Source organism: Lynx canadensis, chromosome A3 (genome assembly GCF_007474595.2).
Source record: "Lynx canadensis isolate LIC74 chromosome A3, mLynCan4.pri.v2, whole genome shotgun sequence".
Lineage (NCBI taxonomy): Eukaryota > Metazoa > Chordata > Mammalia > Carnivora > Felidae > Lynx > Lynx canadensis.
In genome coordinates, this window is record NC_044305.1 from 108,218,252 (window position 1) to 108,232,398 (window position 14,147).

Sequence of the window (14,147 nt, forward strand, 5' to 3'; positions counted from 1 at the left end):
GAGCCATCAGCCCAGAGCCTGACGCGGGGCTCGAACTCCCGGACCGCGAGATCGTGACCTGGCTGAAGTCGGACGCTCAACCGACTGCGCCACCCAGGCGCCCCCAAATGTTTCTTTTGTTTTTAAAGCCCACTGTCATTTAAAAACATTTTGGGGCGCCTGGGTGGCTCAGTCGGTTAAGTGTCCGACTTCAGCTCAGGTCATGATCTCACAGTCTGTGAGTTCGAGCCCTGTGTCAGGCTCTGTGCTGACAGCTCAGAGCCTGGAGCCTGCTTTGGATTCTGTGTCTCCCTCTCTCACTACCCCTCCCCTGCTCATGCTGTGTCTCTCTCTGTCTCAAAAATAAATAAAAACATTTAGTTATTAATCTGTTGGTCTTCAGTTGTTACCTGTATTTTAGATAGTAAGTGAACTCCTTCCCACCAATTGGAAGGGAAAGAAACATGTAAAAACCTAGGAAGTTCTGCAGTCTACTATAGCAGTGACCTGGCCCCTGTCTTTTTTAGGGCTTAAAGTTTGGTGGAGATACAGGAATAATGGCAATAACAGGATGTGATCCACTGTGCATAAAAGTTTTGAGGGACACCATAAAAGGGACAAACTAATAACACAGGCCTTGGGGCTTAGGGATTAGCTTCCCAGAAGAGGCATCTGAAGAAGTCAAAAGTCTGAGAAGAAAAGAAAGAAGGTTTGAAGTTCTAACTGTAAAAAATGGGAGATAGAGCTGGAAATATAAAAGTTGTCTAACAACGATTAAGAACATTTGACTTTAATGACCTTGAATGTATACTAGTACAAATCTTTGAGTTTCTCTGACATTTCTTTTGCAGTACTCAAATGTGGGCACAAGAAAGATAGTTGGGTTGAATGGAATTTCACCATAGACATACAGTAGAATAGTAGGACAAGGAAGTGGTGGAAATTGGTAATAACAGGGCTTTACAACCTTTCGAGACACAACACACATAGAATGTAACAAAGATTTTATCTCAAACGGTGGCTGGGTAGGAGGTATATCTATCTACCCCAGGCCCTACCCTGTCCCCCAGGGGATGAGGGATTGATAATATAGGCATATCTAATGAGAAACTTCTGAAAAGAGCATCAGAGAACCTAAACTGGATAGGAGAAAAAGTGACATATAATAATGGCTGATATTTAAGTGCTTGCTGTAATATTGTGTACTGTTGTAAACAGTTCCGTACTTTATATTTTATTTAAAGTTTTTTAATAACCCCATGAAGATTGTGCTGTTTTCTTCTCTTACTAGAATGTAAGCTCCAAGGTTATTTTTCTTGTTTACTGCCAAATTCCTAGCATCTAGAACAATGTCTGGCACTGAGAACGCACTCAGGAAATAACATGTTGAATGAATAAATGTGGAAACTGAAGCACAGAGAGGTTAGATAAATTGCCCTTACCCAAGGTCACAGCTAATAAGTAGCGAAGTCAAGACTGTAGCCCAGAAAGTCTAAGCTTTTTGGATGTACATTACAACTCAAGTATCCTGCCAGGAGAGGACAAGTAGATTGGAAAAACATGGAGGGAATTAGGGTATTGGATTTCCCAATAAGGTTAAGAACTGATAACACTAGAATACCTGAGTGAGAGAATTAAAAGAATAGATTGGGATCAGAGACAAAGTTGTTGGAATTTAAGATTTCCTCAGTAACACAGTTACAAAGCGGGATGTGGCCATGTGATGGTGGCTGGGGTAGAAAGTCTCCAAGATGAGGTATTCAAAGAATTAAGAGGCCAGGGTATTTCATGTGTCCTTAAGGTAGACAGTAAGGTCACACAGGATCATGACAAGATTTTACATGATCCAGAAACAGCTTGGGGAATGGAAAAGATGCTAAATTTACCTTCATGCAGGTTTTGGGACAAGGGCGGTTTTTGCTCTCGAAGTCTTCAGGGGAGTTCCAGATTTCAGCTGAGGCAAAGAGATATTTGAAAACATTGAACTACAGAGGTTGTAGATGTAGAAAAGATTGTATACAATGGAATAGTAATTCACTTTGATTTCTTAAGTAATTTAAAGAAGGTTTCATACATTTTTATCCGATTTTTCCATTGAATTATAAGGTCAACTATCTTCTATTCATGATTTCCTTTAGGCACTTAATTACATTGGTCTTCAGAGTAGATCTTGAATAGAACTCGTTGCCTGACTCTTCTCATGAATAATTCCAGTTGCTCTTTTGGATCTTAGTTAGGTTCTCCCACAGTGTTTATAAAATACAGCATTCAGCCTTGTGCCTAGTGTGTTAGACTAGGGTTATGGAACTCATCTTGCTTATTATCATTCTGATGTTAGAGGGCGTTCTAGGAATTTGCTAGTTTGATAACATTGCAAACTCAAATTCAGTTCTTTCTTGATATCTCATACTATACTGTGTTTATTTAATGTCCTTATTTTTATTAATACAGAAACTAATATATAATTTTTCCAGTATTGAAGGAGATCTCCATGAATTCTTGAAAATTACTGCGTCAGTTTTTGACTTGCACAGATCAAAATGTAGGCCCTCAAGACTCTAAATATTAATAAAGGATATTTCTTAGCTTCTTAATAGAAAACTTCTGAGATATTGAAGATATATAATTATCCAGTGCCCTGTCATGTTATTTTTAAGCAGTAAATCTGAGCCCTTAAAGTGGATGTAGCCATGTGATATACCAATGAGCTGGCTTTGGAATTGGGAAAGGTTGGGAAGAATGTATGAGTGAAATAGAAATAGCCATCAGTTGGGTAATGGGCTTTGTAATTTCAGAGTACTGTTATATACATAGTTATGTCTTTACAGCAACCCTATGGAGTAGTTATTACTCTGCCTATTTTATAGATTACACACCCCTCAGAATGGTAGAACAGATTTAATTTTTTTCTTTTTTTTTTTAAATAAAATGCAGGGCTTGAATTCCCAACCCTGAGTTCAAGACCTGAGCAGACACTTAGCGGACTGAGCCACCCAGGTGCCCCTAGAACAGATTTTTAAAAAGGTGGAAACCTGGAATCTAATCATGGTCAAATACCCTTCTTCCTGTACCATTCCTGGAAACGTATTTAGACAAAAATATAGATATATAGAGATTTTAAATGAATATAATGGTGTGTTAGATTCTTTTATCAGAAAACAATTTTTCACTTTCTTCGTTCATAAGGATTTTATATTTCTTTAATACATTTATTTTATTTCCTTAATACATTTACAGAGCCTTTTTTTTTTTTTTAAGTCATAAGGGTCATGAATTTTATAAGCCCTTCAAATAAATTTTGAGGTAAGAGATAATTCATCAAAGTTTTTTTTAAAATTTGAGGCCCATATTAAAAACCGTACTTAAAAAAAAAGACCTGCGTTTGGCTTTGCGCAGATAGCTCAGAGCCTGGAATCTCCTTCGGATTCTGTGTCTCCCTCTCTCTGCCCCTCCCCTGCTCATGCTCTGTGTCTGTCTGTCTGTCTCTCTCTCTCTCTCTCAAGAATAAATAAACATTTAAAAAAATAGATCAGTCTGAATTAATGCAATATATAAAATTTCTGTCTTTCTAAAGAATACGTTTTGATTAAAGTATAAACATAATTCAAAGTAGAGTAGCAATTCTTCCTTAATACTTGGCCCCAAGGGGATTTATTTTAATGAAAAACTAAAAGTGGGTTTTAGTTGCCCTATAGTTTTAGGAATATAGATACTTTGAAAGTGCTTGAAAACTGATGGACTATATATGTATCTATACTATGTTAATTGAATATTATGTTATTTAATCTTGCTTATGTTAATTGAAAAGTTTTGAGAAATTGTACTAAAGATTGTGAACTATCAGAGTCCAAATGAAAGGGATTTCGTTTTACTGACGTAGCCAAAATTCAACAATCCATGCCACCAGTATTTGAGTATTGCTATCTGTCAGGCAGTGTTCCCGATGAATAAAGAAGCATTTATATGAGTGCTCTGGGAATGTAGAGGAGGGATATGTATTGTTTGTTTCTGTCTTTTCACAATAATTTTTCATGTTAAAAGATAGTGTATAAAAATTGCTCCAATCCAGTTCATTCTCCCTCATTTTCTGTATTTAATCTTTATAAAAAAAAATAGAAGAAAAAACTAATAGTATTTTTTTTCTGTTCTATGTCCCTGGTAAAGTATATTCTTTGTTAAATTTATTATTTTTCTTTATTTAATTTCTTAAGTCTTGTCTTTCCATAATTATACCTGTTCTTTCTCTGGGAAGGGATTGCTATTCTATTTTCTTTTTCTTCCACCTCAACCCCTGCCTCCATTTTGCCTATGTAATTCTACCAGTGACTTTTTTTCCAAAGACCTATGTGAAATATATTTAAGAATTGTCATATTGAGTTCAACGTCTTTTCTCTTATACTTTCACTACCATACACCAGTGCTTTTTAGACTGTAGGTCAGGACCCATTAGTAAGTCATAAAATCACGTTATGCATTGCCCAACTAACTTTTTTTTGATGGATAGAAAATATCAGTGTAATATCAGCGTGTAATAAGGGCAGATTTTGTTTTATGAACTTTGTTTAGTATGTGTATGATGTGTAAGGATGCAATGAGATGTATTAAGAATTTATTATTTCTTACTGTGAGTTGAGGTTAGAAGGAAGGAAGAAAGGGAGGGAGGGAGGGAGGGAAAGAGGTGAGGGGAAAGAAAATAGCAGCACAGGGCCATACCATTATAAGATTTGTACCATGGTTAACCACAGGTTAAACCCATCACTGAAATTTTTAATTGGAAGCCATAGTTAAATTAGTCCTAAATCTCTTTAATTGTCATTTTTGGATTAGCAAATCTAGTATTGACTGGGAGAAAGGAAAAGAATTTTAGCTTTTGATGTTGCTTTCCACCTTCTCCTCCTTTTCTTTTCTCCTTTTTTACCTTCCAAACTCCCCCAATATTTTGGACCTTTGTATTATCTGTATAGTGTCCTGGCAAATAGCTTTTTAACTAGGCATTTCAATAAATTTGTAAACTCCATTTATAACTACAATAATTTCTTTCAACATACCTCCAGTTCCATTAATTAGAATTGAAACGATCACTTCTTAACTTTGGCAGCTGATTTCAAGCCTCAAACCTAGATGAAGAGAAAATTTACTTAGCTTGAATGGGCTAAACTATTCTCACTTTATAAATTTGTTCTTAAGATGTCCTAAAATCAACATGTTTTCCCTCCAAAGTGTCATGTGACAGTCAATTTTTTTATTTTTCATTTTAATAGCAACTGACAAAACTTTTTATTTAGGTTTATAATCAGGAGTGACATTTAATTTTATCTAATAGTTTTTACAAACTAGTTATCTACATGGTTTTAAATTATGTTAATAGCGACCTCTACTGGTTTTCACTGTGATATCCTGAAAGAGTCACTTTTGCTTGAAGTGAACTACATTAGTTTATTAAAGTAGGAAAATTCAGCTTTTACATTAACATGAGTTTCTTCACTTTCAATGGAAATGCTAACCAAGTAAGTGCTAGAAATTAAAGAGAAGTATTTTGTAAAAATTAATGATTTATAGAGGGTTCAAACTCTAATGATGAACTACGGTGTATAAAAATTGCTGTTACTGGGGCGCCTGGGTGGCGCAGTTAGATAAGCGTCTGACTTCAGCCAGGTCACGATCTCGCGGTCCGTGAGTTCGAGCCCCGCGTCGGGCTCTGGGCTGATGGCTCAGAGCCTGGAGCCTGCTTCTGATTCTGTGTCTCCCTCTCTCTCTGCCCCTCCCCCGTTCATGCTCTGTCTCTCTCTGTCTTAAAAATAAATAAACGTTGGAAAAAAAAAAATTTTTTTTTAAAATTGCTGTTACCAATGTAAACCCTTGTTTTCCATGATCTGTAAATAGTTTTGAAGTCAAGTACTTTTGCATGATCAATAAAGAAAAAATTTCTTAGAGGTTTCAAGTGCAAAATGCTACTTGAGGTTGTAATTGGTATTATTAAAAGGTCAAATGAATGAAAATTAGATTTAGATACTTGCTTCTTGAGCTTAGGTCTTGTTGAGATTTTATATAAGCAATGTTTATTCTAATCATTCTTGTCATTAGCTTTATCACAGCTAAGTTGAAATCCTGAATGTGATATTCTCCCCTAGATAATACAAAGAATGTTTAATCTCTTAATTGTCTAATTAAGAAACTAATCCATTGACAGTAGAGTTTTCTCTTAAGTATGGTTGTAGTATAAATTATAGCACATGTGAAAAGCCTGCTTTTGGTATTCTTTGATTTTTAAAGTAAATTATAAGTGAAGAGCACTATTTAATATATTTGTTGCTTAGTTGTTATTTTCCTATTTTCCAAGGAACGTGTTCAAAAAAGTTTCCCTCATCCAATTGATAAGTGGGCAATAGCTGATGCCCAATCGGCTATTGAAAAGAGGAAGCGAAGAAACCCTTTATCTCTCCCAGTAGAAAAAATTCATCCTTTATTAAAGGTAAAGCTGAAATACTACCTTCTTGCCTTTTAAAAGCAAAATAAAACCCATCATTTTCAAACACTCAGCATATATTTTATGGATAATAGTCGATTGAAGAGTAAAATTCTCTCATTTTAATTTTTCCAGAAATTCATGTCACGGGGAGGGATGATATGACAATAGGGAAATATAAGTTGGGCAACATGATTTAAAGTAATTTCATACTGACAAAAATATGCAAATTGAAGGGACTAAGAAAAGTTATAATTGTGGATTTCGTTCAGCTCTGGTGTTACTAGTACCTCAAAGAGAATTTATAAAACTCCTTTCTTATTGGTTAGACCTAAGTATCCCTACACATCCTTCAAATCTTAATCCTTCACGTTGTTAGATGTGTAGGGACCTCTGTGAGTCTGCCACAGGGCTATGTGTAATTTCTGAGCAAAAATTGTCCAAAGATTACCTAAACTACCCAGTCCCACTTCTCATTTAAATCAGTCAGCTGAATCTCTCCAGAGCTAGTAGAAAGAATAATTGTTGGAAATGCTAATAATCCTGTTTCTATTTATTTAATAAGATTAACAAACTATAGATTAACTCTCACGTCAAAAATATAGGTATTATAGTAATTAAAACCTTAATACTTATGATACCAATCATTTTTATGTACTATAATACAAGCAAAATGTTAATGCTTTTGCGTACATTACCTCTAAACTTTATTACTCAACAAAGTTATTATTGTCATCCCCAGTTTGTAGATGAGGTGACTGAGGCAAAAATGGATTAAGTAACTTTTAGTCCATGTTCACAGGGCTCCAAGTGATGGTGTTAGGGAATTCAGGTCTGTTTGATCTTGTCCAAGACTTAAGATTTAAGACTAAACACTTGGATTATGTTTAAGACTGTCAAAGGTTATGTTTTGTACTCGGGTTGTTGGAATAGAAATATCTGTCTGTATTTTACTGGTCTGAGGAAATAAGTGCAAGCTATAGAGAATTACTAAACTACTAGTAACTACATACTTCTGTATAATTCTCTTTTCCTAATTTTTACTAGCCATACATTGAATTTTATTCTGAGAGAATTAACACATTGAGGTATGTGCCTGCTGTGTCAGTAATGATCCTGAACTTTGAATTTTATGATCTAATTGCAGATACCATTTCAGTTTATTAATAAATCTTTATCACTATAACCATTTCATAGTTTTTACATATCTTTAAAGGTAAATGCCACCTGCCGCCAACTTATAAGTAAACTTCATGTTTCAAAGGTTTTTTTTTAAATCGGATTGTTTAGAAAATAGAATTTGTTTCCCTGTAGCAACTGGTCAGCCCCACAAAAGCCCATACCTTCTTTGAAGTCTAATAATACTATTTAATATGTTCTTAGTAACCACTGTTGTTCAGTAGAACATAGCATAAATTTTTTCTCATTGAAACAGTACAAATACCAGAAATGCACCACCAGGGTTTTGGGATCCCAGATTCCTTTGGAATGAAGAACAGAGGTATAAGGCTAGTGTACATATTCCCAGATATCAATAATACATTAACTTTTGTTCTGAATAAAGAAAAAACCTCTTTTGTCATAGTTAATTCCAGGTATTCTGAATTAGGTAAAGTGAGCATTTCTCCTGTCCCCCAAACTGGGGCTTCCCTTCTTAAGTTAAGGATGATCTATTTAGTAATCTGTACTTATTAAGTATTTTACATGATCGTAGGTAATTTTGCTCTACCTACATTTCCAAATAGCAATATGTATATTATTCATAGATGAACCACTTACAATGAAATGTTGTTGATAATCACAGGCCTCAGTAAAAGTTAAGCTAAATTGTATACATGTTTTTTTTTTTTTATTTTTAATCAGTGTGTCAAATTTATAGTATCTGATTTTTAAACATGTTTTTCTTTTAATTTTTCAGGAGGTCCTAGGTTATAAAATTGACCACCAGGTTTCTGTTTACATAGTAGCAGTATTAGAATACATTTCTGCAGACATTTTAAAGCTGGTGGGGAATTATGTACGAAATATACGGCATTATGAAATTACAAAACAAGATATTAAAGTGGCAATGTGTGCTGATAAGGTAGGATACTGATCTTCTGTATGTCTTGTTCTTAAGTTTTTATTCCTGATTTATTGGATGCTAACATACTATTCAGATAATAAAATTATATATTATGTGTTAGGGTATATTTCCAGTAGTCTAATAGCAACTACACAAGATATCACTTGATGGAAATAGAGTATTATATATATAGTATTAAACCATGTTTATTCTTAAAAATGTTTTATTTATTTATTTTGAGAGAGAGAGAGTGAGCGAACCTGTGAGTGGGGGAGGGGTAGAGAAAGAGAATCTCAAGCAGGCTCTGCACTGTCATCATAGAGCCTGACCTGGGGCTCGATCTCACAGACCATGAGATCATGACTTGAACCGAAATCAGGAGTCAGATGTTTAATTGACTGAGCCACCCAGCTGCCTGTAAACTGTGTTTAAAAATGTCATGCAGTTTTTCTTTTATGTGTTCCTGCAAGTAGAGTAAATGATAGTAATAATCTCTTATTAGTGAAATTCTTTATTTAGATTGGAATACTTAGAAGATGATGAACTTTGAAAACAAATTTTGAAAATGTAAAAATACTAAACTCTTGAGGGCTTTATTTCAACACCTAACTCTCTTTAGATACTACTTCTGTGGTTTTATTATAAAAATATTAAGAACAAACATTGGGGCACCTGGGTAGCTCAGTCGATTAGGTGTCTGACTCTCGATCTTGGGGTCATGAGTGCAAGTCCTGCGTTGGGCTCCACGATGTGTGTGGAGCCTACTAAAAATAAAAAGAGCAAACATTATTGAAGTTAAGCATATATGTAATTTATTTCCTTTCGTCTTTGTGGTACCCCTGTAAGGTAGGTACTCTTTATAAAAGGGAAACTGAAGTTTAGAGAGATACAGAAATTGACCCAGAACTTACTAAGAAGCTTCAAAACCTGGACTCAAACTCTAGATCTCATTCTAAAGCTCTTAGTTGTTACTCTAGATTGCCTCAATATTTTTATTTTATGAAAATGACTTTTCAGAAAAGAAAATATTTTTGGATGAGCATTTCGTTCCATTTTTTCCTCACTATACTCTTATTGATTTGGACTATTCTCTCTGATTACTGAATCCACTTAATTGTGTTCTAGTGTTTATTTTTTCTTTTAGAATGTGAGCATATAGAGTAAAAATCACCTGATCTGAGGAAGGGTCTCAAATGTATTGACATTTTTAAATGAATAACTATTTGGTTTGTAAAATATTTTTCAATGAATATAAAATATTTGTTAGCTTTTAAATCAGATAAGTAAAATATTTTTTAGTACATACTATGAGCTTACACAGAGAGGAGATGCAAAAGAAGTATAAAACAAGGCTTCAGAGTTGATGAAGGGAAATTTACATTTGTGAAACAACACAGAGTAATACAAGATAAAATATTTCATCATGTTGTAGAGATAATGATGTCAAAATTTATAGAAGGGGAAAGGTGAGATTTAGTAAGAGAATAATAATAGGCTTCTTGGAAGAAGCAGGACTAGTTTTGATCAGTTTCCAACAAACGTAGTCAAGGAGGCCAATTAGCAGACTGTGAATTATTCAGATACAGGGCAGTGAGGCCCTGGAATGAGGTGGTGATGACAAGGGTATGAAACAGAGGAAACTAAGGGAAGTCTAAGACAAAGTTTGGGAACAAATTTGAACTAATAGGTTAACAAGAAAGACAGACAGGTAGCAGTATTAACAGAGAGCTTGGAGGAGGCAGTTTGTGATATTAGATGTAGAATTCTGTTTGTAGAGAAAATATGCAGGAAGCAGTGGCAATATAGCCAAGAAGAGATTATTGTGTTTCTGCTTTTTATCACTTATGAACTGTATTCAAAGAGCAACTTAGGGTGCTTATCTTTAACTACAGATTCATATTTCACTGTACTTTTTTTATATCTCTGACTGTGTAGGTATTGATGGATATGTTTCATCAAGATGTAGAAGATATAAATATATTATCTTTAACCGATGAAGAGCCTTCCACCTCAGGAGAGCAAACTTACTATGATTTGGTAAAAGCATTTATGGCAGAAATTCGACAGTACATAAGGGAACTAAATTTAATTATAAAAGTTTTTAGAGAGCCCTTTGTCTCCAATTCAAAATTATTTTCAGCTAATGTAAGTATTGTTGTATACACATATATCATTGTACGTGTTAATTTTACATGATCCCTTAAATTTGAATTTGTGTAGTTTATGATTGCTAATTTGTCATAACTTTTTAAGCTGTGTGATTTAATTCATAGTGACTATGATCTCAGAGTTGCTACAACAGTTTCAATAAATTCAACATCAAAAACTAAAAGACCAAATCTAAACTAGACTGAACTATAAGTGCAAGTGAATTCAGTTTTCCATGTACTCCAAGGAATAAAGCCTCTTGTTAAAGTGGAAGATTTTTTTTGTTTATTTTGACTCATTTGAGTCATTCAACTAATACTTCATCAGTACTGCCTGTATATACTGTTAGGCACCATACAGTACTTGGCAGTGAGGAGTTAGAGATGAGTAGGAAATGATTCCTTACCTCAAATTGATTCTAGTCAAGATGGAAATGTAAACTTGATGTTAAATTGCAACACAGTACAGTAATTACCATAATAGAAGAGCGATGACAATATTTTGGGGAGCAAAGAGAGGGAGCCAATAACATTGAAAATTAGAGAAGGGATTACTGATCTTACAATAGCAATCAAACCAACCTAACTGAATCCTGGGGAAATGCTGAATGCTGAGAACAGTTGAGATTGTCTAAGGGGGCTGCATTCGTAGATTGTCTAAGGTAGAACTCTAGGCATGGGTGACTGATAGAAAAGCAGTGCTCACTACAGTAGCTGGCACTGGGGCTCAAGTTATGGCAATGAGTGAACGTTAAAAGTTAACAGGAGTGGTTTATGAGTTGCACAAACCTTTAAGTATAGTAAAAAAGACATTGAATTGTTGACTTTAAATGGATAAATTACATGGTATGTAAATTTTATCTTAATAAAGTTGTTTTGAAAAATAAAGGAGTAAAGAATAGGTAAAGATTTCTTAGGACACAAAAATCAAGAACCATAAAGTAAAAAATTAATGAATTGGATTTCATTAAAATGAAAAACTTTTCTTCTAAAGACACTGTCTCAAATAAAAATGTAAGCCACAGATTGGTAGAACCTATTTGAAATACATATATCTAATAAAAGACTTGAACCCATAATATATAAAGGACTTAGACAATTCAATAATTAGAATAACAGCCTGACAATTTTAAGTGGGCAGGAAATTTACACACTTTATAAGAGAAGCTATTCCAGTGACCAAAAAGCACATTGAAAGATGCTCAACATCCGTAGCCCTCAGGGAAATGCAAGTTAAGACCACAATGAGATACTACTACAAACTCATTAGAACGGCTGTAATTAAAAAATGACATTACCAAATGTCGAAAAGAGTGTGAAGCAACTGCTTGTGGGAATGTAAAATTCCCTCGTTGCTTGTAAGAATGTAATCTGGTACAAATACTTAGGAAAAGAGGTTGGCCGTTGGTGTAACATTACACATAAACTAGCCATACTGCCTGCAATTCCACTCCTAGGTTTTTACCCAGAAGAAATGAAAACATGTCCACACAAAACTTGTTTGTGAATGTTCATAGCAGCTTTATCTGTAATGGCCCCAAACTGGAAACAACCCAAATATCCATCAACAAGTAAATGGATATACAAATTGTGGTATGTCCATACGTATGGAATACTGCTCAGAATTAAAAGGAATGAAGTAGTTATATAAGCAACATGGATGCATCTCAAAAACGTAACCTAAGAAACTAAACAAATATGATTATGTATGATTCCATTTGTTTAATATTGTAGAATTCTAATCTGTAGTGACAGAAGGCAGATTGCTGGTTTCCTGGGGGCAATAGTGGTGATTAATGGGGATTGAACATAAGGAAACTTCTCAAGGTAATAAAAGTGTTTTATATCTTGACAGTGGTGACAGTTATAAGAGTAAATAACATCATAAAATCTCATCTAAAAGTACATCAAAATAGGTATATCTTATTGCATATGAATCCTACTTCAAAGTTGATTTGACAAAAAAATATAGTCAATAATAAAGATAATCAAATAAAAAAAGTAACTGAACAAATGCAAATGAGTATTTGTTTTTCAATTACCTAGACATTTTTCTAAAAGTTAAGATTGACAATCTTGTATGTAAGGGTTGTATGTAAGGGTTTGACCAAACTGTTACTCCCATACACTACTTATGGGAGGGTAAACCAGTGGACTTTTTTAAAGAAAATATCCATTGACATTTCAAGTGTGTAACCCCATGACAGAAGCCCATCCAGGAATCTGACCTACAGAACATCGTAAGTCACCAAGTGTTGAATTGAGCATTCTTGTATCATGTCTACTTGTAACAAAAATGAGATAACAAAGGAATAGAATGAAGACATGAAGTAAAAGGGGACTGTCTGGACTCATGGGGGTTTTTTCTGTCACTACTGGTAGAACAAGAGCTGGGCATCCCATGAGAAAGCCCAGGTAAGAGAAGCGCTGAGGCAGTTAGGTTTGTTGTAAGCACTTCTGCTCCATACCAAAGTAGGGTGGCTGTGTTGAAGGAAAGCACTGTATGACTGAATGGCTACCTGAACTAGCCATTTTCTTCATGAAACACTACTTTTACCTGAAAGAACAACTGACAGGTCTGTAGTTATTTAGACTTGTGTGTTTGGCAGACATTTCTCAAAAATGAATGAAATGGAATAAAACGAACAAACCTGTCACTTCAAGGAGAGTGGCAATATTTGTTGACAGTGATAAAATTTGAGCTTCCAAATGAAATAAAATTTTGGAAAATTTGTATCTACTCCCAAGATCAGTGGTGATACTAATAGGTTTGGTCTTTTAATATTCTATAGTTAAATGTGTTAACATTTGGAAAATCTGCAAAATTCAATGGACCACTGTTTTCCAAGTGACCAAATTCATAATGCTACAAAAACACACATAGGTAAAGAATCCTTTCAAAATTTAATATAGCCCAATGGATTTTGATGTAACAGTACCAAATTGATGTGGTTTCAGATTCCACTTGCAACTAACCCTTAAGAAACTATCATTTGTTGATTTGGGGCATACTAGCATGAAAGGGTGTTCACTCCATTTATATGAAACGTCCAGAATAGGCAAATCCAGGGAGATAGAAAGTAGATTAGTGGTGGCCACCCCCTGGGCAGAAAAGAAGAATGGAGGATGCTGCTAATGGACATAGATAGACCTTCTCTTTGAGGTGACAAAGATATTCTGGAATTTTATACTGCCGATAATTGAACAGCTCTGAATATGTGAAAACCATTGAATAGTGCAATTTAAAAGGGTGAATTTTATGGTTTGTGACTTACATCTCAATAAAGAAACTGTACTGAATAAGAAAAGGATATCTACAATTATTTGAATAGACAATTAAAATATTCCTCCCTTTTCCAACTACCTATCTGTGTAAAGCTAGATTTTCTTTGTATGCTTTAACCAAAACAATGTCTCACAACAGATTAAATACATATATATGAAAATCGAGCTACCTTCTATTAAGTCTATTAGAGATTTGCAAAAATGT

At 34.4% G+C, this 14,147-nt stretch overlaps 1 protein-coding gene across 3 annotated transcripts in view; it reads left to right on the plus strand.

Annotated features, from left to right (window-relative positions):
• The window catches only part of SOS1 (SOS Ras/Rac guanine nucleotide exchange factor 1), a 150,961-nt gene that overhangs the window by 73,528 nt on the left and 63,286 nt on the right, over positions 1-14,147 (plus strand). For all 3 annotated transcript variants that reach the window (XR_003967886.1, XM_030311248.1, XM_030311249.1), the window contains exons 3-5: positions 6,320-6,451; positions 8,364-8,528; positions 10,446-10,655. Coding sequence is in view for 2 of the 3 variants with exons in the window: in XM_030311248.1 (XP_030167108.1) it covers positions 6,320-6,451; positions 8,364-8,528; positions 10,446-10,655 (507 nt within the window). In the remaining variant the exon portion in view is untranslated. The remainder of the gene's footprint in view (positions 1-6,319; positions 6,452-8,363; positions 8,529-10,445; positions 10,656-14,147) is intronic.